Source organism: Ochotona princeps, chromosome 2 (assembly GCF_030435755.1).
Source record: "Ochotona princeps isolate mOchPri1 chromosome 2, mOchPri1.hap1, whole genome shotgun sequence".
NCBI lineage: Eukaryota > Metazoa > Chordata > Mammalia > Lagomorpha > Ochotonidae > Ochotona > Ochotona princeps.
In genome coordinates this window covers 116,303,330-116,327,490 of record NC_080833.1, presented here as the reverse complement: position 1 = coordinate 116,327,490, position 24,161 = coordinate 116,303,330, and the positions used below count along the sequence as shown (strand labels likewise).

The 24,161-nt window shown below is 45.9% G+C and overlaps 1 protein-coding gene across 2 annotated transcripts; it reads right to left on the bottom strand.

Annotated features, from left to right (window-relative positions):
* Window positions 1-397: 397 nt before the first annotated feature.
* HSD17B7 (hydroxysteroid 17-beta dehydrogenase 7) lies at window positions 398-21,385 on the bottom strand. 2 transcript variants are annotated; one of them, XM_058660953.1, is made up of 9 exons: window positions 21,139-21,385; window positions 19,860-20,063; window positions 13,587-13,679; window positions 12,243-12,357; window positions 9,372-9,566; window positions 6,593-6,697; window positions 5,890-5,946; window positions 3,927-4,025; window positions 398-499 (listed from the first exon to the last, which is right to left on the bottom strand). In XM_058660953.1, the coding sequence occupies exons 1-9, from the start codon at window positions 21,171-21,173 to the stop codon at window positions 398-400; spliced, it is 1,005 nt and encodes a 334-aa protein (XP_058516936.1). In that variant the 5' UTR covers window positions 21,174-21,385. The 2 variants fall into 2 exon arrangements, 1 of the variants encoding a protein (XP_058516936.1); XR_009245007.1 differs by lacking the exons at window positions 398-499; window positions 3,927-4,025; window positions 5,890-5,946; window positions 6,593-6,697 and having other exon boundaries at window positions 9,546-9,566; window positions 12,243-12,331; window positions 21,139-21,382.
* Between the last annotated feature and the right edge of the window lie 2,776 nt (window positions 21,386-24,161).

Below are 24,161 nucleotides of genomic sequence, written 5' to 3'. Positions count from 1 at the left end.
AAATTTGTTCATAAAGAGACAAGGCTAGGACTGCCGCTCAGAATGAGCAGGGCTTCCGGCAGAGGTAGGCCAAAGGAGAGGCAGTGCATGACTGTCACAATCACTCCGTTCCCTCGGAACTGAACTTGGGACCCAGCTGACAGAACAGCATAAACAGATGCTCCGTAGGGTGATGCTGCCAACCGTGATGTGACCTTACTCTGGAGAACAGCCAAGAGACTTTCACTGTACCCATCTCTTTCTGCAGTGCGCGCGCACACGCATTCCCACAGTCTTTGACGTCATTCTGAAAGGAAGCAGCAGCCTAGCTCAGTGTTCGCTACAAATGCACACCATCCAGCTCAGTGGAAATCCGCACGCCCAGCAGCGCACAGGCCAGCGATGCCAGGTCTCCATGTCAGCTCCGGCCATCTGCCTTTGGAACGGAGACTTTCATCTGCCTTTCCAGTTCTAGTAAGCTTTGGTAAAGTTTTTCAGCAGTGTCTTCATCCACATCCATCTGAAAAGACAGCAAACATAGTAATGAAGAGAAAGGAAAAATGAATGACATGTTTAAAATGAAGGTATCTGACGTATGTAAGGGAACTCTAAAGGATAATGGGCGACAAGTGCAGCATGAACGTCTGTGGTACCAGCCACGTAGGGAATGCCAGCAAACGCTGAGAGCCTCAGGATACATGAACCCTCAGTCCAGACCCCAACACTACCCAAACCAATTGATGCTTTCTTACAGTCCCAAACATCTCAGTTTTGGCTATGTTTCCAAACTCTTATGCACCTGGAAGCAGGAGATACCAATCAGCTGTGATTTAAAAGGATAAAAGAGAGAAATCAAAAGGCTTTTGAATTTCCCATAGCAACTATCCTGTAACATTCATCTTCCGCAAAAGGGCCCCGATTGTCACCAGGCACAAGTCTTCACTTCCTGTCCTCCACTGAAGCTAAGAGAACGATGTGACCAAATTCCTGCCAATCTGTTGTAAGTAGCACCTGGAGGCGCTTGAAAAGGAACTAGGGCATCCCTATTTTTCTTCCTTCCTTCCATACTCTTTTTTTTTTTTTAAAAGATTTTATTCATTTTTATTACAGCCAGATATACACAGAGGAGGAGAGACAGAGAGGAAGATCTTCCGTCCGATGTTTCACTCCCCAAGTGAGCCGCAACGGGCCGATGCGCGCCAATCCGAAGCCGGGAACCTGGAACCTCTTCCGGGTCTCCCACGCGGGTGCAGGGTCCCAATGCATTGGGCCGTCCTCAACTGCTTTCCCAGGCCACAAGCAGGGAGCTGGATGGGAAGTAGAGCTGCCGGGATTAGAACCGGCGCCCATATGGGATCCCGGGGCTTTCAAGGCGAGGACTTTAGCCGCTAGGCCACGCCGCCGGGCCCCTTCCATACTCTTTTGTGAGCCACAGGATAAAAGACTATTCCTTAACACTGGTAGAGCTTGGTGCCTGATAGGTGGAGAACTGCCATGCCAGCCCAAAGCTGCCTTTCTCTAAACTGCATTGAAACACAATAAATCAAAGACTCTCCATTGTTGAATTCACTGTTATTTCACATTTGTGTGTTTTACAGAAACTGACACATGTATGCAAAAACAAACTATCAGTTCCTATAAGGTAAGGTTCCTTTAACAGTTCAGAGAATTTAAATTTCAAAAGCCAATCTATTTCTTCACAACAAAGGTAAAATTCAAGAAATTTTGCAACATTTTGGCAATAACATTTGCATTCATCTAATCAGGTCAGTTTTTTCACTGCTTCTAGTTCAACCTTGACTTTTAACAGAAAAGAGTTGAGTTGCCCAAACTAGTCAAGCTTTAAAATATTTCCCTCAATGTATTTTTATAGAATGCTCAAGAAGTAACTTTGTTATGCAGAATTAAATATTTTCTCCCTTTGATATCTAGGTTATCAGACAGTAAGTTCAAATAAATCTAACAACCTAATTTACAATGGGTGTAAATACCAGAGTGCGTTCTTTGGTATGTGAACTTGGGGAGAAAAAAAAAACCCATACTCAAAAACAATCTGCAAGCAGCGGGAGTTAACCCTCAGTGTTTCTGCTTCTGAAAGTGTTTACTGAGCTCGGATGCACTACGCAAGTCTCTCCAACAGGGGGCAGTACCCGGACACATTAGTCACACGAACTGGTCTGCAGAATTACTTCTTGCCAATCTGCTCAGGAAACCAGTATCGCACAGGATGTATTTCGGAAAAATCACAGGTTTATTTTTAGTAAATCACATGGCAAGCAGATAGCATGGTTCACAGTCCTCATGTTACTAAGCAATACCCTAGGATCACTGCCACTTAGTCCATTTCACTGAGATAATTTATTTGCTACAATCTAGTCTCTCTCTCTCTCATAAACACACACACACACACACACACACACTCTCGAGACATAACGATCTTCTGTCTGCTGATTCATTCCCCAAGTGGCTACAACAGCTAGAGCTGAGATAATGTGAAGCCAGGAGCTCTTCCGGGTCTCCCACACGGATACGGAATGCCAAGGCTTTGGGTCATTCTCTACTGCTTTCCCAGGCCACAAGCAAGGAGCTAGATGGGAAGTGGAGCATCTAGAATATGAACTGGTGCCCACATGCGATCCAGGCAGTTGCAAGGTGAGGATTTAGCCACTGGGTTATTGCACCATGCCTAATCTAGCCCTATCTTATGCTAAATTCCTCCTCGCAATAAAGGCTGAGTGGTGCAAAATAGGAGGTTGAGAATAAACATTATCCATGACAAAAGTACAACAAAGTAGTTCGTCTAGTTCAGAATAATCTTTTCATCTCCTAAGTATGTAAATCTGTTTCATTTTGATTATTAAAACACGGCATTAATAGGATTTCATCATACTCCATCAGCTGCATCTTCAAAAACATAAGACACAAATCTGTTAAAGTTAATTCTCCCAATCAGATTCACCCACTTTTTACATGTTTCCTGAGCATCTTCCGTGAGCAAGACAATGTGGAAGCAAAGAAATTGTTTGCTCTTCATTTTCATAGGGCTTACCTGAGGGATTTAGAAAAGCTCATGAAAAAGAATCAGAAGATAAGCTCATTGGAGTATAAAATATTTGAAATTCATGTATAGATGGGCCCGGCGGCGTGGCCTAGCGGCTAAAGTCCTCGCCTTGAAAGCCCCAGGATCCCATATGGGCGCCGGTTCTAATCCCGGCAGCTCCACTTCCCATCCAGCTCCCTGCTTGTGGCCTGGGAAAGCAGTTGAGGACGGCCCAATGCATTGGGACCCTGCACCCGCGTGGGAGACCCGGAAGAGGTTCCTGGCTCCTGGCTTCGGATTGGCGCGCACCGGCCCGTTGCGGCTCACTTGGGGAGTGAATCATCGGATGGAAGATCTTCCTCTCTGTCTCTCCTCCTCTCTGTATATCCGGCTTTCCAATAATAATAATAAAATCTTTAAAAAAAAAAAAAAAGAAATTCATGTATAGAAGGGCTTCAAAAATTCATAAAAATACATGATATGAAAAAAAACCATGAATAGACTTAAAAATGTTTTGCACCTAGTTGAATTTACCTTGTCATTTATTTTCCCCAGGAAAATTTTCAGAGGGCCCCTGCCTACTGACAGAAAACTCAAGAGTGACTGAAAACTGATACAAAGAAAACACACAAAACTGATACAAGAAAACACACCTCCGGTGGAGTCCACTGAGCCTGAGACCAGAGCCAAGAGCTGAAGGAGGAACAGACACAGGCTTACTGAAAGAAGAGTAAAGAACAAGATGTGCAAAGGCTCATGGGTAGAGGGAGCTGAAGGAAATAAAGCCAGGGCAGTCCTGTGCCAAGGCACAGAGTGGGGCCCTGGGCCAAGAGGTGAGGACGTGGAGGGGCTGCTTCACGAGCCTGGCAGCGAGCACCTTCAGCGGCAACAACCAGACCACGTTTACCTTCTGGTGGATGATGTAATTGTTCCCCAAGCCGGTGGTCGCGCTCATGTATTTTGTCAGAGGACTGAGAGACTCGGGCCTTTGTTGGAAGAGCCAGACCTGCAAAACAGGTATGTCCATGACTTCTTTTTACTAGGGTTTACAATCACCACTTTGCAGACTCACTCCAAAAATCCTTTGTGATATCATCAACTAATTAGTACATCTTCACGACTATCTACTAGAATGTAGAGGGAGAAGACAGAGTGGCCTGTTTAATGCCATCTTTTGAATCATGTTTGCAGTCTCTTCCCGAGTTCCCAAACCAAGTTCATGGAATACAGACTCAGGTACTTAGAGTGGATACGCAGCTCATGATACAATATTTTATTAACGAAGAAGCTTGCACACAAATAACAGCCAAGGGTGACAAGTCAGCTTCCTGCCCTTCCCCGACTCACGGCCACATACTTTTCCTTTGTGAAAGCAATCATTCCTACAAGTTTCTTGTATTTCTTTTTCCAAACAAAACCTACCTACCTAAAACATATATACACTCTTCTAAACCACTCACATGGAAGCATAAGATACAGCATATTTCACTTGCACATACGCCTGATTTTCAAATTAGCACATATAGAGCTGTTGTTTTTTAAAGAGCATACTTGTCCAGAATTCCATTTTAGTAATATCATAATTCATATAGTTTTCAAATAAAAGGACATACAGGTTGGTTCCAGTTCGGACTATCAGAAATTCTACTGTGGTCAAACATAATGCAAGCTTGAGTATATCTGTAAGATGAATATCATATATGGGGCTGTTGGATGAAGGATACATTCCCTTCCTGTTGTCCTGACCTTGTCAGAGTCCCCCCCCCCCAGCAGTGCAGATCGATGGTCTCCACTCAGGTGGATCCAGTACTTTATCAAATCATGTACTCTTTGCGAAACTGAAATAAAGAATGCTCTTTAATTATACATGTATATTAAATTTGTATTTCTGTCAGAATGAGTGAAGCTGAGTACTTTTTCATTTGATTACAACACTTTATTTTTTTTTGTTCTTCATATATCTTATTGTTTTTAATTAAACTAAAACTAATGATGATAGTGAAAAGACATCATGTCGCAGTTGAGACATTTCTGCAGTAACAAAACCATTGGCTCTTGAGAATTTACTGTATCTCTGAGTTCTAATGATCATATTAATCACTTTATTTGAGAAGATTATACAGTTTCTGATACACCAAGGCAGCTGGACATTTGGTAATGCACTGCATCTTCTTGTCTTACTATAACCTATTTCATATTCTGCAACAAATTAAGACCAATGTTGTGACTTAAAACAACAGAAATGTATTGTAATGTCACCTGGGAAATGAGAATCCGAGAATGTTTCTCTGGGCGAAAAACAATGATAAGGGTAAGGCTGTGCTTCTTCCTAAGATGCCAGGGAGCAGCTAACTCCCCATTCTCTGTCTTCCAGAAACCACTCCTCTTTTGGCATTCATACTCTCTGTATCAGGCAGCTACAGTAAATCATGTAAGAGTCTTTCTAGAAGTGACCTGATTACAACACTTTAAAGACTCTCTTCACACAGGGGAAAGGAACTGCACTGAGCTGCCCCTACTGTTAATCTGCAAAGTAACACCTTCTCCAGGAGAAATGGCTCTCCGACTGCCCGGTCATCACTGGACTTAATCTTCTCAGCTCCTGCCCTCCCCTAGCTACTGACAGATCTTGTTGCTGCTGAAGTCCCTTCCCTGTAAGCACGCATTCGGTGCCACGGCAGATGCCAAACTTTGAACCTTGACTCCTGATGTTCTGTACTGAGATTTATATTCCACTCTAAGCCTAAACGCAGCCTGGATTATTCACAGAGCACGTTTCTCTTTTCTGCTGAAACCGCTTATTTCCAGTAAACTTCAAATTCATATCCGCTAAACCGTTAACACCAGCCAACAGAATTACAGGAACATACCAGTGCTTCCGATCCATTGTACGGCGTCAAAGTGAAAGCATTTGCAAAAAAGCGAAGCTAAGAAAAGGAAATAATAGTCATTATGAGATGGTTTAGAATAGAGCCACAAAGTAACTGCTGAAGCATCATTTAACACAGATTTGCCAGAACTGCAGTGTCTTGGGACCCACAGTACATGATTGAAGAAAAAGCCTCTTGAAGAGAAATGGATCCTGAGGATCGCACAGTGGTAACACCTGGAAGGCGGAAGCAGAAGTGACACTTAAGTGACTTCAAATGCCTCAACCTGGGGCAGGTTTTGTGGCACAACAGGTTAAGCCTTTGCCTATGATTCCACATTCCATGTTGCGATTCAAGTTCCAGCTGCTTTCCTTCCAGATCCAGCATTCCTGCTAACGCATCGTGGGATGTAGCAGATGATGATTCAAGTGCTTGAGCCCCCGATGGCCACACAGGAAACCCCGATGGAGCTCCCAGGTAAAGACTACAGCTTGCCCCGGCCCTGGCTATACGGTCATTTGGAGAGTAAGCCAGCAGATGGAAGATACCCCCTTCCTGCCTGGCTGTCTGTCTCTTTCAAAAGAGATGCGAATCAACATCCTTAAAAGCTCAAGCTTAGTGGAATTCTGCAACCTTCAAGTTCAATCTCTTACACCATTTCCCAATGTTTTAACTAATAAGCAAAGATGTGTACATTACTCACCAGCCATATGATTGGTATCAGCAGCGTCCACATGAAGGGAGGGAGAATTCCATATGTCATATTGGTCAACACTGTGCCTGGACACACCACGCTAGAATACAGACCCTGTGGGAACAGACCAGGTAGCAGTTAAGAGTCTGATTCAATATGTAATGATTCTGTCCATCTTTGTGTTAGTTAACAAGAGATATGTACATATGAGTCAGAAGGCCAAAGTATGAAGAACTTATACTCTCAGCTGTCTCTGAAGTTGGGTAAATCACCCAAGCTTAAGAACTGTGCACTGAGGGACGTGTGTTTAGCCTAGTGGTCAAAGAGCCTGGGTGTGGCTTCAGGGATCAATTCCAGCTCCTATTTCCAACTTCCTGCCAATGCTGACCCTAGGAGATAGCAGTCATGACTTAAGCAACTGGCTTCCTGCCACCCAAGTGGGAGGGATGAATTAAGCACCGAGCTCCGCGTTTTCAGCCCCTGCTCAGACACCACCACTGCAGGCATTTGGGAAGCGAAACAGTGGACGGCTGGCATCTCTCTCTCAAAGAAAAAAAGACAATTCAAAAGAGAAAAAGAATCATGCATTGGGCACCCACAGTGAATCAGGTTTTTGGGACGGAAAACTTAAGAAGTTTCTAGTATCAAAAATTTTGAAGTACGAATAATCAGAAAATTTTCTTTTGCTTTAAAAAAAAAGAATTTTTCTTTTGGTTTTGGAAATGCAGAGTGACACAGAATAGAGAGTGGAGAAGAGAGAGGGAGAAGAGAAGGGAGGGAAAGGCAGAAGTAGAATACAGGAGGAAAAAATGGGGAGAGAGAGGAAGTGTAAGAGGGAGATATCTTCTGACCTGCTGGTTCACTCCGCAAAGGGCTCCAACAGCCAGGGCTGGGCCAGGCTGCAGCTAGGAGCCAAGAACTCCATTCAGGCCTCCCACACAGATGAGAGGGATCCAAGCACTTGGGCCATTATCTGCTGTTTCCCCAGGAACACTGGAAGGGAGCTGGACTGGATGGGAGTAGCCAGGACATGAAGCCAAACTCGAATATGGGATATTGGAACTGTAACTAGAAGCTTGATCCAGGCCACCACAGTGCAGGCCTCAGAAAATTTCTTATTCTAAGGACTATCTAGAAACAGTTAAGGACTATTCAGGCATAAAAGAGGAAGTTCCCAAACTAAAATGTTAGAATTTTCAACATTTACAACTTTCTGACACTGACAAAAGAAATAAAGAAGAAGACGGTCTTATCCAAAACTGAAGTCCTTTCTCATGTTCCACTACAGGGGAGCAACTTGTGACGACCTGGGGTATTTCTTTATGGCTTGTGTGGGGATCATTAATATATGATGTTCAAGGAATCTATACAGAAACAGACATTTCCAAGAACACAAGGCTTCAAAAGGAATGTCATAATATAGTTCTTTCTTAGCCTCTTTTTCCCTCACAAAAGCCAATGAGGAGGCCCAATGCGGTGGCCCAGTGGATAAAGTCCTCGCCTTGAATGCCCCGGGATCCCATATGCGCGCCGGTTCTAATCCCAGCAGCCCCACTTCCCATCCAGCTCCCTGCTTGTGGCCTGGGAAAGTAGTCAAAGACGGCCCAAAGTCTTGGGATCCTGCACTTGCGTGGGAGACCTGGAAGAAATTCCTGGCTCCTGGCTTCGGATTAGTGCAGCACCGGCCGTTGCGGTCAGTTGGGGAATGAATCATCAGGCAGAAGATCTTCTCTCTCCCTCCTCCTCTCTGTACATCTGACTTGCCAATAAAAATAAATAAATCTTAAAAAAAAAAAAAAGCCAACGAGGCAGCAGGCATGTGGCCTGCTGATTAAGTCATAGGTTGAGCTGCCCGAGTGCCTGGGTAAGAGTTGCAGCTTCATTCCCCACTCCAACTTCCTCACCCTGGCTAGCAGCAACAGCTGAACCAGCCAGGTCTCTTACGTCATCAAGTAGGAGACCTGAAGGGAGCTCCTGGCTCCCAGCTTTGGCCGGGTCCACTCCTGCTCACTGTTGGTATTTGAGGAAGGAACTAGTGTACAGGGAACTCTATCTTTTTGTCTCTCTGTGTGAGTGTGGGCCTCGCTCTGCCTGTTCAAGCACCAAATTCATAAGCTGAGTCAGTCTCAAGAGATTTTACACTATTAGCTGAATCTTGCCTTTTTGGTTAAATATAACATCTCAAATAACAGAAACGTTATTAAATAAATAAAATCCTAGCTTTTTAAAAATGGAAAAATGAATCCACCATGGTCTTGCCTGCTAAAAGGGAGTTTCCAGAGTACCAGGAGGTACTCAGGGCAAGGTTTTCTCGTGTTGTTGTTTGTTTTGTTTTGTTTTTTTTGTTTGTTGGATGATATTTGCATCATTGATTACAGTGGGAAGGGTCGAGGACCAGGGGAGAGTGGGTTTGGCCACTATTTCCACACCCTCCTTATCTTCTTTCTAATCTCCGAAGGAAGAGGGATGGCAAGGGGAGAAGCTACACCCAACTTGCCAATCTCCTCAGCATCAGGGACACAGAATGGCCACCCAGTGTCATCCCAGGGTCCCTGATGTGGAGCATGTTCTGAGTCCGTAGAGTAGCCGGCACTATTGTCAGTAGTGTCAATCTATACACAGAGTTTCTAAAGAGCCACAGAATGGTAAATGGACCACACCCACCTAAAAGGTCCCCCCTAATACCAGTCTAACCTACAATGCCCAGCCACGCTATCAGGAAGTTCAACTGTAGTTGATTAAGAATCCACTGCCCTGGTCACATCTGTATCACTGAGACAGCGCTCACCTGCTGGTTGTAGCGCCTGTTCAGGGCCACATTCAGAAGGTCAGTGGCATATTTGGAAGAGCTGTAAGGTTCCTGGCCTTTGCTGTGCTGGATGTCCTCAAGGCTAAAATTGGATTTCCTTGCATTGCGCGAGGATGTCCAGATGAGCCGTGATGGACTGTCGGTGTGACAGAGCAGAGGTTCCAGCTCCCGAATCTGAACGGGGCAAAAGGAATAAACAAGCAGGTCAGGACAGATACAGCGGTACCGCGTGCTAAGCTGTTTCCTGGGACGCAAACCTTCCACAACAGAGTGCATGTTCAAGTTTTGGCTACTTCTCTTCTGATCCAGTTTTCTGCTAATGTACCTAGCAAGCAGAAGATGGTCGTTCAAGCCACATAGGAGACCAGGATGGAACTCCTGTCTCCTAGCTTCAGCCTGGCACAGCCTTGGCTGCAATGGGCATTTGAGGAATGAATCAATACACGGAACATCTCTCTGTCTTTGCCTCTGAGTTTCTGTTATTTTGTTTTCAAATAAATAAATCTTTAAAATAAAGCTAAATGAAAAAATTGTGCATTTATTTGAAAAACAGAGTTGGGCAGGTACAGACAAAATGAGAGTTAAGTTTCCATTCACTGGTTCACTCCCCAAATGACTGCTACACAGAGCGCTGGGCGGCATCTGCCACAGTTTGGCAAACAGTAAGCACAGGACTTGATAAGGAAGAACAGGACCAACTGCACCTGGAAGCTCAAGCCCACAGACTGCTGGTGTCCGAAAACTTGGTCAAACTCTGCTGGCTACAACCCGTACATGAGCAAAAGTCTGAGACCAAGGTCAGGCCTGCGGGATGGGTCTGCAGCAGGGCAGCAGTCCAAGGCCACAGGACTGTGTGCTTTAAGATATCCTCGAGACAGTCACATACTGACTTCAGTACTTGTCTCACACTGCTGCTTCCCGGGCGTAAAGTATTACTGGTTAATGTCAATATGGGGCATAGCTGTCAAAGTTTATGCCACATCAATTCCTATCATTTGACTCCCTAAGAAATTCAAACATCTGAAGCAATGAGCCTTCTGGGTCGATCTTAGAGAAGGAGGCTTCCCTCCAGTCACCTAGCTTCTATAATCTTTATTGTCTGTCTCTCATTTCTTATTTTCTCAGTTTCACATCACTTCTCTCTCTAGCCCTGCTCATGCTGCTGCAGGCAGCAGTAACACTGACACCCGGGTTTTGTCTTCCACACGGGTGACAAAGGCCTAAATCCTTAGCCCATCCCCTTCAGTGTCTCGGGCGCTAGATTGGAAGTGGAGTAGCCAGGACTTGAACAGGGTGCCAGAGTCCCAGGCAACAGAATAATCCATAAATATATAGGTAATCATATATAAATTCTATCTAAAAATATCTTGTAATTTAAATGATAGAAAACATCATACGTATCCGTGAATGTGTACATAGGTGTGTGTGTGTGTGTATAACTGATTATGAAGCCAGTTCACTCCACAATCCTTCTGAAGTCCTCTCATATAATCAAACTATGTGTGACATCAATCACATTTACATCTGAAACCAGGGTACAGGTTTGTAATTCACAAGCAACAGCAAGAATCTTCACTATAATCTGAAAAGTGTGGGAGGCATTACACACTTTGATACCACTATATTTGATAAACAAACTCCAGAACCGTTGATGGTATGCTGCCATACAGACACCCCCACTTCCTTACAATAACCGCACCTGTAACCTGTGGTTACAACTCTTTGTTGTTTCCCCAGTACCATTCTCAGAACACCCAACTGCCTGTCTTTTTAACAATTTTATCAATGCAATAACCTAATCAAACATCATTAACATTTAATTTATTAATTCATAGAGAAGGCAAATAAAAACCTTTAAGACAGTGGAAATATTACATAATAGGCCTCTGTAAAGGCCTACAAACATACCTGAATCACAACTCAACTTCATACTAGCCATATTTTAATTAATTTTTGTCACTGGAAAAACAATACCATAGAATTCTTTTATTAAAATATCAGTATTAAAGGGTACACAGTGGACCATGAGTCATTTGCCAATTCCTAAAGTCTCACCAACTCTAGGTCATCAAAGGCAGTCAGTATCATTATTTTCATCTCTATCTTTCTAGAAATGTTTCCCTTATCATTTGATCATACAAATCAGAACACAACCATTTACAGAATGCATCCTGTTTTTCCTTAATAAAATACAGGCGGCCATCTGATAGACACACTAAATATTCAGCTCTTCTGTTTTATATATGGATTCATACTCTTCCAATGTCTCACAACTTAAATATTATAAACACAGGCTGGTCCTCAACAATGTTCAATTTTGAGGTCCAAGGCTTAAAAAAAAAAAAAGTAAGCACAAATACAAAACCCAGCATGAGAGGTTCTTACAGCATGAAGGAATTAAAAGCAACTAACATCATATCACTTTAGAAGTCAAGGCTGTTGTGCAAGACTGAAACTGAGGCAAAGGACAAGACACTCCATAAGATACGAAGGCCCAGCTTCGTATGTGTGCCTCAAATTGTCACGCACAAGTATGGCCGCACAAAACCATTTAGAAATCATGCTTGTAAGAAAATAACTATGGATTACTGTCTAGTAATGGCTTGACTACTACCCAATGCTATCTGAGGCCAAACACAATTCATGCTTTCTTAGTTCCGCACATTGATTCTGTACTCGCTTCACCACACTCCAGACTGATGCCAAAAAAAATAAATAATGTATCAACAGGCTGCTAGTAATACATCAGTAGGAAGCAATATTTCCAAAGATTTAACACTAGGCATGAATTAATGGCGATAAACCAATAAGCCCCTAAGAACGGTCTTATTAAGCCTACGGTCTTGTTACCAGGACAAAGTGGCCGAAGATATTGGTTGCAAACACCTCCTGAAGCCCGTCGGCGGTGAGCGTGTCCTGCTGGGTGAGCAGTCCTTCAGCTGTGGAGAACATATGAATCACTCTTCTGAAACAGCAGAAGACAAGTGCATGACTGTTCAAAGTTTCTTTAACCTAAGATACCAAAGACACCACCTCACCCACCCCACACTCACAAACTGCAGCTTCCTTGGTCCTGCAGTAACAGGAATAACACTAGCAGTGAGATTGGGTCATTCTGTTAAATACGATGCAAAAAAAAAAAAAAGCCTCACTTCGCACAGTTTGTAGAACTATTTGCTTGCTTATGGCTTATTCTTAACAGGAACCCGAATCTCCCAAAAAACAGCAGCTAAAACCTCATCCCCTTCCAAACTGGCTAACAGCTACAGTAATCTCAGGAAATAGCAGCTAGAGCAAGGAGAAAAAGGTCTCCCTGGAACACAATGCTTTGTGTTAAATAGATTGCTTTTTTCCACGATTCTCAGAACATAGCATATACTAATACAGCTTTTTGCTGTGGGATCAGTTCAGCGTGGAGTGCGTGTGGAACGAGATTACAGTAAAACGGATCAAAAAGTAAAAGGAAAATGACAGTGGTACACTAAGTAGGATGCAGTATTTTGCATATCCTGGACTGCAAAACAAAACTTTTTACTCTAGGTTGTAGTTGAACATTTTCTTTTTTCTTTTTTTTTTTTTTTTTTAAAGATTTATTATTATTGGAAAGCCGGATATACAGAGAGGAGGAGAGACAGAGAGGAAGATCTTCCGTCCGATGATTCACTCCCCAAGTGAGCCGCAACAGGCCAATGCGCACCGATCCGAAGCCGGGAACCTGGAACCTCTTCCAGGTTTCCCACGCGGGTGCAGGGTCCCAGTGCCTTGGGCCGTCCTCGACTGCTTTCCCAGGCCACAAGCAGGGAGCTGGATGGGAAATGGAGCTGCCAGGATTAGAACCGGCGCCCATATGGGATCCCGGCGCGTTCAAGGCGAGGACTTTAGCTTCCAGGCCACGCCGTTGGGCCCTAGTTGAACATTTTCGAAAGCCACTGCACTAAAGCGTATGGAAAAGCTCCCAGAAAAACTCGAGTTCTCTGCATTTCCCTAAACGGGTGGTTACAGGAACGCGAGTTTTCTACCTGACATGAATGCTTCCCTTTCATAACATAGTTGCAAACCTCCTTCCTCTGTCATCTTTGTTCTCAGCATCCCTTTATATTTCATTTTCTTGGAACACATCAAGCACAAAATGAGGCAAAAAAAAATGAAGAACTCCCATCCAATCAGCTAGCTCACCTGGAAAATGGAAATTACCTTGAAAAGAGGCCGGAGAGAAGTGCTCTGACATTAAGCTGCGGATTTGGCATGATGCCCGCGTTTAGATATATGTAGTCCAATCTCTGAAACCTGCAAGTAAAACACAAACATCGTCAGAATACACGGAGACCAGCTGTGCATTCTACCTCTGGATACAGAAGTCCTAACGAGAACAGAGAGTACTTTCCAAACCAGTAAGATAGTTGCAAGAATATTAAGGGAATTTAGGGCCCAGCGCAATAGCCTAGTGGCTAAGTCCTCACCTTGCACGCGCAGGGATCCCATATGGGCATTGGTTCTAATCCTGGCAGCCCTGCTTCCCATCCAGCTCCCTGCCTGTGGCCTGGGAAAGCATAAAGGACAGTCCAAAGCGTTGGGATCCTGCACCCATGTGGGAGACCCAGAAGAGGCTCTTGGCTCCTGGCTTTGGATTAACATAGCTCCAGCCATTGTGGCTGCTTAGGGAGTGAATCAGTGGATGGAAGATTTTCCTGTCTCTCCTCCTCTATATATATATCTGACTTTCCAATAAAAACTAAAAATAAATCTTAAAAAAATACAAAGAGAATTTACTCAGCGCCAGTGTTACAATATTTCCTTATCAACAGTTTTTCTTAAACCACAGCAAATTATTTATTTGTTTGTTGGAACAGTGGCTTTAATGTCAAACATTCTCTGATCAATAATTCCTTCCAGATTTGTCCTCGTAACTCTTCTGGTCTAAGAAAAGTTGCGAGTTTTTTGTTCTGGTTTGTTTGCATTTTAAAATAATTTACACCTCCCTCCGCTAACAGGTGAAATGTACACAGTACCAACATCCACTTTACCGGATGTGTCAACGCTGGAATCTACAAGGCACGAAATCGACCAAAACGAAAGATCCAGGTGGATCTGGTGAAGGTCCCTGGAGCACAAAGGCTCATGGAAGCAGGCCCTGAGGGGCAGCTACTCGGCACAGTTAGGGAGCCTTCCCCTGGGACGCCCACACCCCACACTGCAGGGTGTAGGATTTAGTTTTGGCTCCACTCTCCAGTCCAGTTTCCTCCTAACACATACCCCAAGAGGCAGCAGGCCAATGGTTCGAATCTCCTGAGTCCCCACCATTCACACGGAGACCCACACCGAGTACCTGGCTCCTGATTTCAACCGGCCGTGTTGCAGGCCTGTGTGCCGTTAACCAGCAAGTGGCAGGGCTCTCTCTCTCATCTCTCGCTACCCCTCAAATCGAAATTTTTCATTAAAAAGAATGAAAGTTAAGTCAAGGCTAGGTATTTTCAGCGGGCACCCTCCAGAGTATTTGTAAAAAGAACATTGAAATTCTGACGGGAAGCTTTTTAACCCCTCAAGCCTCAATCCAAAGATACCTCTTTCCAACTAGGTTCTAGACAGGTGAGCTCTGCTTTCTGATCATCACACACATTACAAATGTTCAGAATACGTCTTAGAATTCTGTGTATCACACGGTATGTGTCCTCCATCTATAGCTCTAAACAAATGCAGCCATAGCTGCTAACAGTAAGGCCTGGAAATGCATACATGGTGACTAACATGGATTAAGCACAGGAAGTTCTTGCTAGCCTGTAGGTGTTTAAAATGTTGAGATTGGGGGCCCAACGGCGTGGCCTAGTGGCTAAAGTCCTCGCCTTGAACGCACCGGGATCTCACAAAGGCACCGGTTCTAATCCCAGCAGCTCCACTTCCCATCCAGCTCCCTGCTTGTGGCCTAGGAAAGCAGTTGAGGATGGCCCAATGCTTTGGGATCCTGCACCCACGCTGGCGACCTGGAGGAAATTCCTGGCTCCTGGCTCCGGATCGGCACAGCACTGGCCCTTGCGCTCACTTGGGGAGTGAACCAGTGGACGGAAGATCTTCCTCTCTGTCTCTCTTCCTCTCTGTATATCTGACTTTGTAATAAAACAAAATAAATCTTTTAAAAAATGTTGAGATTGATACCACCAGCTCATTTGCTGAGGGCCACAGATTTATTTCACCAGCTAATTTGCAAGCTTTCACTTAAGAACATTATTACACTCTGCTTAGAAAACAGTGGAACCTGGTCCTGAACACCAGATTAAGCTCTGGCTACAGCAAAGCCACACACTCCTCTCAGATACGATGCTGGACACGACCACTACCTTCTGGACGACACAGATTCACTATTTCTTGGGAGCTTTCATTTGCGTGCAATCTAACAGCAGACAGCATCACAGATGGAAGAACCAGCAGGCAGGTCTGAGCTGCCGGAAGCGGCCCTTCTCAGGATCCCCGACCCTAACTTATTTCGTGTCTAGAGTCAGATGTCCATTGGAGGCATTAGGAACAGCAGAGGCTTGACAGAAGCAAGCAATCTGTCTGTGATGAATATCATCAAAAGTGTAATTTCTTAAATCTGCAGGACTCCACCCATCTCAGAGAGACAATGTTGAACATGACAGAGACTCACCACAGCTTTCCCCAAATGCTGATGACAGCTGACCCAGCTCATCCACTGCCTGCAGTGTTCCCCCAAATGCTGATGACAGCTGACCCAACTCATCCACTGCCCGAAGTGTTCCCTTCCACACAGAAGCCTCACTGCTTTGGACCTGTGCTCCATTGCTAAATCAGTTACTGAGTGTCCCGAATATTGGAAGCAAGTAAGGATTAGCCAACACCACAAATGTTACAATTTTTCCCTCTCCAGAACCAACTGTAATGGAGGATGGAGGTTCCTTTGTGCAGAAAGGGAAGTCTAATTAAACCTACACACAAGTAAGACTCCCAGCTTGCGAAGTTCTGAAAGAAAAATGCCTGCCAGTTGCTCTCCTGACCCTGCGGTGCATACACCAGCACACTTGCTGGGCCATTTCAGAGACTCAGAGATGTTCACAGTTATGGAGGAGTAAGAGAGGTAGAACGCATCACAATTTATTTGAAAGTAATACTTAGGAAATACCCGTTGGCTGTTTAAAATAAGATACGACAGAAGCGGTTGTTGTGGCACAATGGAATGAATCTCCACTTGCAATGCTGGCATCCTACATCAGAGTACCGTTTCAAGTAGCCAACGGCTCCTCGACTTCAGATCCAGCTTCCGGTGCACGTTCCTGGAAAGCAGCAGGCAGTGCCTCACGCGCTTTGGCCCTGCCACTCACATGGGTGAACTGGGTGGGGTCTGGCCTCTGGTTTCAGAATGGCACAGCCCTGGATGTTACAGTCATTTGAGGGTCGAACTAGAAGAAAATTTCTCTCCTTGTCACTATTTTTGTCACTCGGGCTCTCAAACAGATGAAAATAAACATTTTTTTGTTAAAAAAAAAAAAAGAAGAAAAATGCTGTGATATTAGCTTGGAAAAGCTCAACAGACAAAACAGAACACACAGGCTCAGAGGACCAAGGGTCCCGACAAGGAGAGCTGGAGGGAAGAAAAGCAGTGCCTGCTCGGAACAGGTGCACAGGGACCAGGGAAGTGACTATTCGCATGAACATGATGCAACATATTACTCTGCAGCCAACTTCTTTACCAAGAACTTTTTTTGCTTCCGCTGCATTCCTTTTCACTATCCAGGGAAATAAGTAGTTCCTTGTTTCTTATGAGGCCCAAATTCAAAAAAAACCTTTGAAATTCTTTTGGATAATCCTGGGGCTGTACAAGGACAAGTGCAAGTTTTGTGACTCTTTTTGAGTATAGATTCTCCTTATAATCTTATTGTAGGATAACCTCTCCCCCAGGAAAATGTATTGTGCATCTCTATAGGACACTGTGAGAACAGTTTCAGGGAAGCTACACACTCAGGGACTCTTGCTTCACACACTAGGTATTTATAAAAACGCCTGATAAATACGAATTCCTGAAGAAACGGTGAAAAGAACCAAATTCTTAGGACCAACCCAGCCAATAAAAGTCACTTGGTCTTCTTGGGTTAATTACTCCTATTTCTGTATCCATTTTTTCACTTGTTAAAGCAGCTACATTGATATAAAGCCTTACAATTTGACCACAGGTCAAGGTAAGTGTATTGAATGATTGAGAATGAAACTAACCGGTCACTTTACAGTGATTCTCTCCGCATCACATTTCAACTGTCCCTCCTCCTTTTTAAGGTTTTCCTGTCCCTTCTTATTTTATTAAATAAAATAGGCTGCATCCCTACTGGTCTGCGTGAGTCAAGGATGCTAAGCCACAGTGTCTAAGTAGAGGCCAGGACAAGTGAGGGACTGAGCCAAGCTGAGTCAGAGCAACCACTGGCAGGCACGTGATCTATGGCTGAGAACAGGCCCAGCTGGGAAGCTAAGGGGACATCCTAACTGGGTTGAGGTTCCCACCAAGGGGCACGTGTGCTGGAATGGGGGCTGCATTCTAACTAGGAAACAATTGTAGTCTCCCGTGGCACTAGTGCGGACTGGGATTGGATGCGCCAGGCCAGGCCATCTGGTGTCCTGGAGAACCAGGGTAGGTGTGGGACTGACCAGGCTAGGTCTCAATCCCCTACTGAGCCATGTGTAAGCTGTATGTGGGTATGGACGAGCCATGGCTGGGCTGAAACATCCAACAGCAAGCACCAGAATGGGTTGAAAGCCAGCCAAGAAAAGCCACTGTTCCTTCTAAGACAGGAGGTGAACTAGAGCTGGCTCATGGACACCCTGGTATGTGCAAAATCTGGCATTGAGAGGGGTTCTGATGGAGGAGCCTGGGCAACTCCTCTGGCAGGACACAGAACCTGCAGGTAAGCGCAGGAAGCATGATAGGAAACAGCCCAAAATAGGCCGTGGAAAGTTTCCCACTGGCATACATTTGGCATGGGTTGGGGGCAGACCAGACTGAATCAGTTCATGTCATCCACTGGCAAATCCGAACACCAGAACAGAGTGTGGGTCGGGTCAGGTTTGGACGCGACAAAAACCAGTGCACAAGATGGAATGCACAAGATGGTTGCCTGTACCAGATGTGACTGCAGCACCCAACCAGCACACGTGAGAACCAGGAAGGGAGGGGGCAGAGCCGGCAGGGGGATTAAGGGGTTGGTCCCCTTGCCAGACAGCTACTCCCACTGGAGAGCATGGGCTAGGATGGGGACAGACCAGACTAAGCAGGGCTACAACACCTGTGCGCCACATGTGGCCTAGATCAGGGAAAAGCCAGGCTGGGCTGATTATTCCTACTGCTGTAAGCACAAATTAGAGTGGGTGAGGGTTGTTTGGGCTTAGCCACAGCATCAGCTGGCAGAAGCTGGCACTGGGGGCTAATTCTGTCAAGTCAAACCACAGAACTACCTGGAGAGTGCATAATCCAGGAGTGAGAGAGACCTGGGAGGGAAATAGTGGGCTCCCCCCTCTTGGGTCACTACTCCCATGGGAGAGCATGAAAACTAGGACAGGGGCTGGGATGGCTAGACAGAGAGGCACTCAACAACATCCGTGAGGGCTGGATACTTGAGCTGATTATAGATGGAACTAAGCTTTAATACCCATTGACAAATACAAGAGCCAAAGAGGATGTGGGACAGACTGGACTAGTCTGCTATACATACTGGCAAACCAGGGTAGGGGGCGGGCCTGGTGGGGGTTATTGTAGGTCGCTCCGACTAGGCTGCAGCTCCCACTAGTTGATGTAAGGGCCTAGTATGTGCTGGGCAGAACCAGGCTGGACTGCAACACCCATTGGTTCCAGTGGAAGTTGGGACAGAAAACAGAACCAACCCAGCAACTGTAACCACCAGCTGATTGTGGAGATGGACTGTCCCGGGACCTGTGCTTGCTAGAACATACAAGAATCTGGTCTGGGAATACCTCAAAGTTTCTTTGGGGATCTCCCCAATCGAACTGCTGGACTCAGAACCCTAGCCAAGAAAAGACAGAAGAAAGAACAAGTCAATCAACCACCTCAGCTATATGTTGGCAGCGAAATACTGAGCAAACGAAGACTCTATGATGGACTATGTCAATCAGTGGATTCTTCAACAACCTCATCAAGCTAGGATTGGCAAAACTGGCAGCGATTCATAACTGGTGAAGTATGAAAACCACTTGAGCAAGTATCTCAGAGCATGCCCCACATCCGGGACTTGGGGTGGGTGGGAAACTTGGTGGGGCTTCTCCCTCAATACTCCCCTTTACCTCAGATACAAGAAGGAAACAATATGGACATAATAGTCTTACCCACTTCCCTATAGCCCCTGAACCTTTTTACCATAATCAACTATGTAAAGATTGTCAACAATATAATTTAAAAAAATAGGCTGCATCATATCAAGTGTGTAAAGAAAAAAAAACAATCCACCAGACACAAACCTTTGTTTCAGCTCCTCCGCGGCCCGGAGCACGGACTGTAGGCTGGCAACGTCCACTTGCACAATGCTGACCTGGGCGCTGCGGTGAGAGGCCAGCAGGGCGCTGCGGACAGCTTCGGCTTTGCCCATGTTCCTGCACGCCAAACACAGGTGCAGCTCCTCGTCCACTGTCAGCAGGCGTTGGCAAAGGGCAAGGCCAATTCCACTGAGAAGACAAACGCAGGACATGCAGTCATGGCATGGGGACACGCAGAAGCATTCCTCGCCGTACCGCGTGGCGGTGAGCAACCCAGAAACACTACTCAGGAATTATTTAAGGGACAGAGACATCTTCCAGCCTCTAAACACAACGTCCAGTTCATGTTTCACCCATTCCCAACAAGTTCACTGACACGACTGGATGGGAACCAACTGTCCTTTGGCATTGTGATGACCAGTTTATGGGGTCCAAAGCTGGACGGTACTTAGGAAATTGATTCAACACAGTACCAGCAAGTTTGAAAACCAGCCTTTCAGCTGTTTTTCACGTGGGTGTTTTATTTTGCTGTCTGGATACCTCAAGGACAGGGGCTGTTGGTATCTGATGGTAACAATCAACAGGAATTGCTGGTAAGGGACAGATGAATGTTTTTGCAACAGGCTTCAAAAACAAGCCGGGGTTCAATCAATTATGAGACTGAAGAGGCAACAGAAAGAGAAGGATTTCCATGTGGTTGCCCAGGAGCCAAGCACAAAGTAACTATCAGATAAGGGTCAAGGGAGTGAAGCAAGCATTGGTACGTCATGCAAAGATTCAAAGGTGAATAAATAAGTCCAGGAAGAGCACCGCTAAGAAATACACCCAGCAGACAGACCAGCCTGGCAAAGCGCAGGAAGACCTAGGCAACAGGATCCCACGCAGGACTCACACAGGACTGCAGGCAAATGGTAATCTATTGGCCCTGCCAAAATCGCACCAGATACATGCGTTGATATGGTCTCATGTGAGAATGGCAAATTTTAATATACATATGCAACTGCACAGAGTACAATATTCACGTGCAATGTTCCCCGTTGTCTGCAGAGAGGTACTCAGGTGTGTGGCACTCGCGGTCCTGACCCTGAGGGATGCGGGAACGGCACTGCGGGGAGCGGGCAGGGGCCGCGGGCAGCCCCCTCTCCCTTCACAGCCACGGGCTCTCAGGGCGACGCTCTCGCGTTCCTCTCCGCACCTTGAGCATTCGTTCCAAACGCTCAACCCCGATCCGCCATCACCTCCGCGATCCCGAACGAGACCTCACCTACTAGCCCCGGTGACCAAAACCACCTTCCTCATCCTCGCGGAGCAGCACGGCTGGACACGGACCAGGCTCGTGGAAGTGCGGCCGGCCAATCCCCTCCTTGGCCGCGACCGCGAGCATCCCTTACCACCCCGGCCGGGCCAGGCCCCACCTTCCCGCCGCCATCCACCCCGCCCCGCAGGACGCCCGGCGTCCGCTGACGGCCCGGGACCCAGTGGGGTGAGGTAGGCAGAGGGGCGGAGCCGCGCGACGCCGCGGGACGAGCCAATCCGAGCTCTCCTCGCCCCTATGCGGCGCAAGGACCGCCCCCTGACGTGTGAGGCGCCGTGGGCGTCGGGGCCGGCTGCTGAGGTCGGCGGGCGTGGCTACGGCTGTAGGGGGCGTGGCTACTGCAGTCGGAGGCGTGGTTACGGCTGCAAAGGGCGTGACCGAAACTCCGCACTGAACTCTAGGGGCAGTTTCGGTTCTAGGAGCTAAACTTTCGCAATTAGCTTTAGTTTCCCAAACCTTGATTGGATATGCGCGGAGTTACTTCTCAGCGCTGCTTTGTTTTTCAGTAAACAATTCTCTTTGGAGGGCCCGGCGGCGTGGCCTAGCGGCTAAGTCCTCGCCTTGAACGCGCCGGGATCCCATATGGGCGCCGGTTCTAATCCCGGCAGCTCCGCTTCCCATCCAGCTCCCTGCTTGTGGCCTGGGAAGGCAGTTGAGGACAGTCCAAAGCCTTGGGATCCTGGACTCCTGTGTGGGAGCCACAGAAGGGAATCCGGACTCTGGGCTCCTGGCTTCGGATCAGGGCAGTTCTGGCCGTTGTGGCTGCTTGGGGAATGAATCCTCAGACCGAAGATCTTCCTCTCTCTCCTCCTTTCTGTATATCTGACTTTCCAATAAAAATAAATAACCTTTTTTTAAAGTGTTATGGAGAATCATGGGCATTGTGGCATGGAATAGGAAACACTCAGAGCTGATTTCTCTGGTAAACGACTGCTATGTTTGCAAATTCCACATAGGGAAACCTTTGGAAAAGGTAAATCGTAATACTTGCTAGGGAAATAAAAGCAAATCCCTAAAACACAAACAGCTTTCATTATTATTACTAGATGCAATGCATATGAAAGCGTCTGCCAAGCTGCTGTCATTTTTCTCACGCTTACCCTGGATCTCTGTGTTTATGCTGGATTCAGATGACCTGGGATTACACTTGGTCCCTACTGAGTGACACTGTCCATTCTAAATCTCTCCGTAACACCATCAACCTCGTAGCTTTCTCTTTACTTTGTTATATTAATTTACTTATTTTGAAAGGCAGATTTACGGAGAGAAGGAAAGACAGAAAGATCTTCCAAATGCTGGTTCCCTCTCCAAAAGACTGCAAAGACTGGAGCTGAAACAATCTGAAACTAGGAACCTGGAGTGTCTTCCGGGTCTCCCGTGTGGGTGCAGAGTCGCAAGCCCTTGGGCCATCCTCCGCAGCTTACCCAGTCTATACGCAGGGAGCTGGATTGGAAGTGGAGCAGCTAGTACTAGAGCCGGCTCCCATATGGAATGCTGGCACTTCAAGGTGGAGGATTAGCCAGTTGAGCCACCATGCTGATGGCCTTTTTAAAGTTTTAATTTTTTTATGAACAAGGATTCAACAAAAGCCTGACAATCTACATTGACGTTTGGTTCCAGAAATGTGATTAATAGTCTCAGGTGGTTTAGTAACCACTTGTACCAATAAAATTGTATTGAGCCAACAAGACTGTTTGGCTATTAGAATCCTAAATAGTATTTCCTTATAGTTGCTATCATAATCAGCTTCTACACTCATCTAATTGTAAAAAAAAAATCAATATTTTCTGAAAATTCTGGAATATGATTTATTCCCCATGCTTAGAGTATAGACCCAAAAGATCTGTTTGTGTAGCAGTTGCCCAGGAAACTCATTACAGCCAAGGCGGCAGTGGACCGAGACTCCAGCAGCTCAGCTACCACCCCCATCTCCACTCCAGTCATGGGATGACACCTGAGTCAGACAGAATAGGAATCACCAGAAGACCACGAGACTTCAGAGTTAGATCCTGATTCTCATCTGCCATGATTTCCGTCCAAGCCTGGTGAGACCATCTAGCCTATTGCTTTGCTCGACTCACGCTGTTGTAGTCAGCGTGCTTACAATGGACCCGAGGTGCCCGGGAGACCAGGGGAATAGACCTCTGTTCACAATAGATGTCATTTAAGTCTATAGTTTGAAAATACTTCATCACGGCTGGGATACCGCTCAATAACTACATAATAAATTGTTATTGTCAAATAAGTTTATAGGTATCATTTTGATCAGCCCCAACTACTTGTCTGAAGTGTTCCTCATGAGCTCATTTCGTTTTACTGAAAAACCAGAGCACTGCAGTCCACAGTGGTCCCAACTGAGATAGTAAATGTAGCAACTTCTACTGTTTCAGGAAATAAATTTGCCTCTACCCTAAACCCTGGAACAGATCTCCTTTCCTGACACCTGAAACGGTCCTTAGGGGATGGGTAAAGATATCTAAGCACCCCCGGTTCCACAACAGAGCTCTGTTCCCTGTCCGTATGAAACTCTCCAGAACTAACTTATCTGTAGTTTGTACAGGCAAATGAAAGCTGTTGGAAGGGCCGTGTGGCTCCTCATGCGTGTGTCTTCCATCTCTGCCCACTTCCCTTCAAATCAATACATACCCAGCCTGACCAATACAACTCCTGGAGTTAGATTTTAACAATTCAATAGATTGTAAGAGGCTGTGTATTGCCTACATATTAAAAATCCGTGGTTTGTAGAATTTAAGACCCTGAAGATAGAGTATAAATTTCTTTTTCAGGTAAGAAATGAATATACAATAATAAGCAGAGATAAATCAGTGTGCTGGTCTTCAAACCTTAGTAAAAAAACAATACAGTGGGGCCCGGCGGCGTGGCCTTGCGGCTAAAGTCCTCGCCTTGAAAGCCCCGGGATCCCATATGGGCGCCGGTTCTAATCCCGGCAGCTCCACTTCCCATCCAGCTCC

Coding starts and splice junctions, on each gene's coding strand:
- HSD17B7 (XM_058660953.1), bottom strand. CDS start 21,173: ATGAGGAAGGTGGTTTTGGTCACCGGGGCTAGTAG. Junction 20,064..21,138: donor TTGGTCACCGGGGCTAGTAG/GTGAGGTCTCGT, acceptor TTGTCTTCTCAG/TGGAATTGGCCTTGCCCTTT. Junction 13,680..19,859: donor GCGGAGGAGCTGAAACAAAG/GTTTGTGTCTGG, acceptor TTTTACTTGCAG/GTTTCAGAGATTGGACTACA.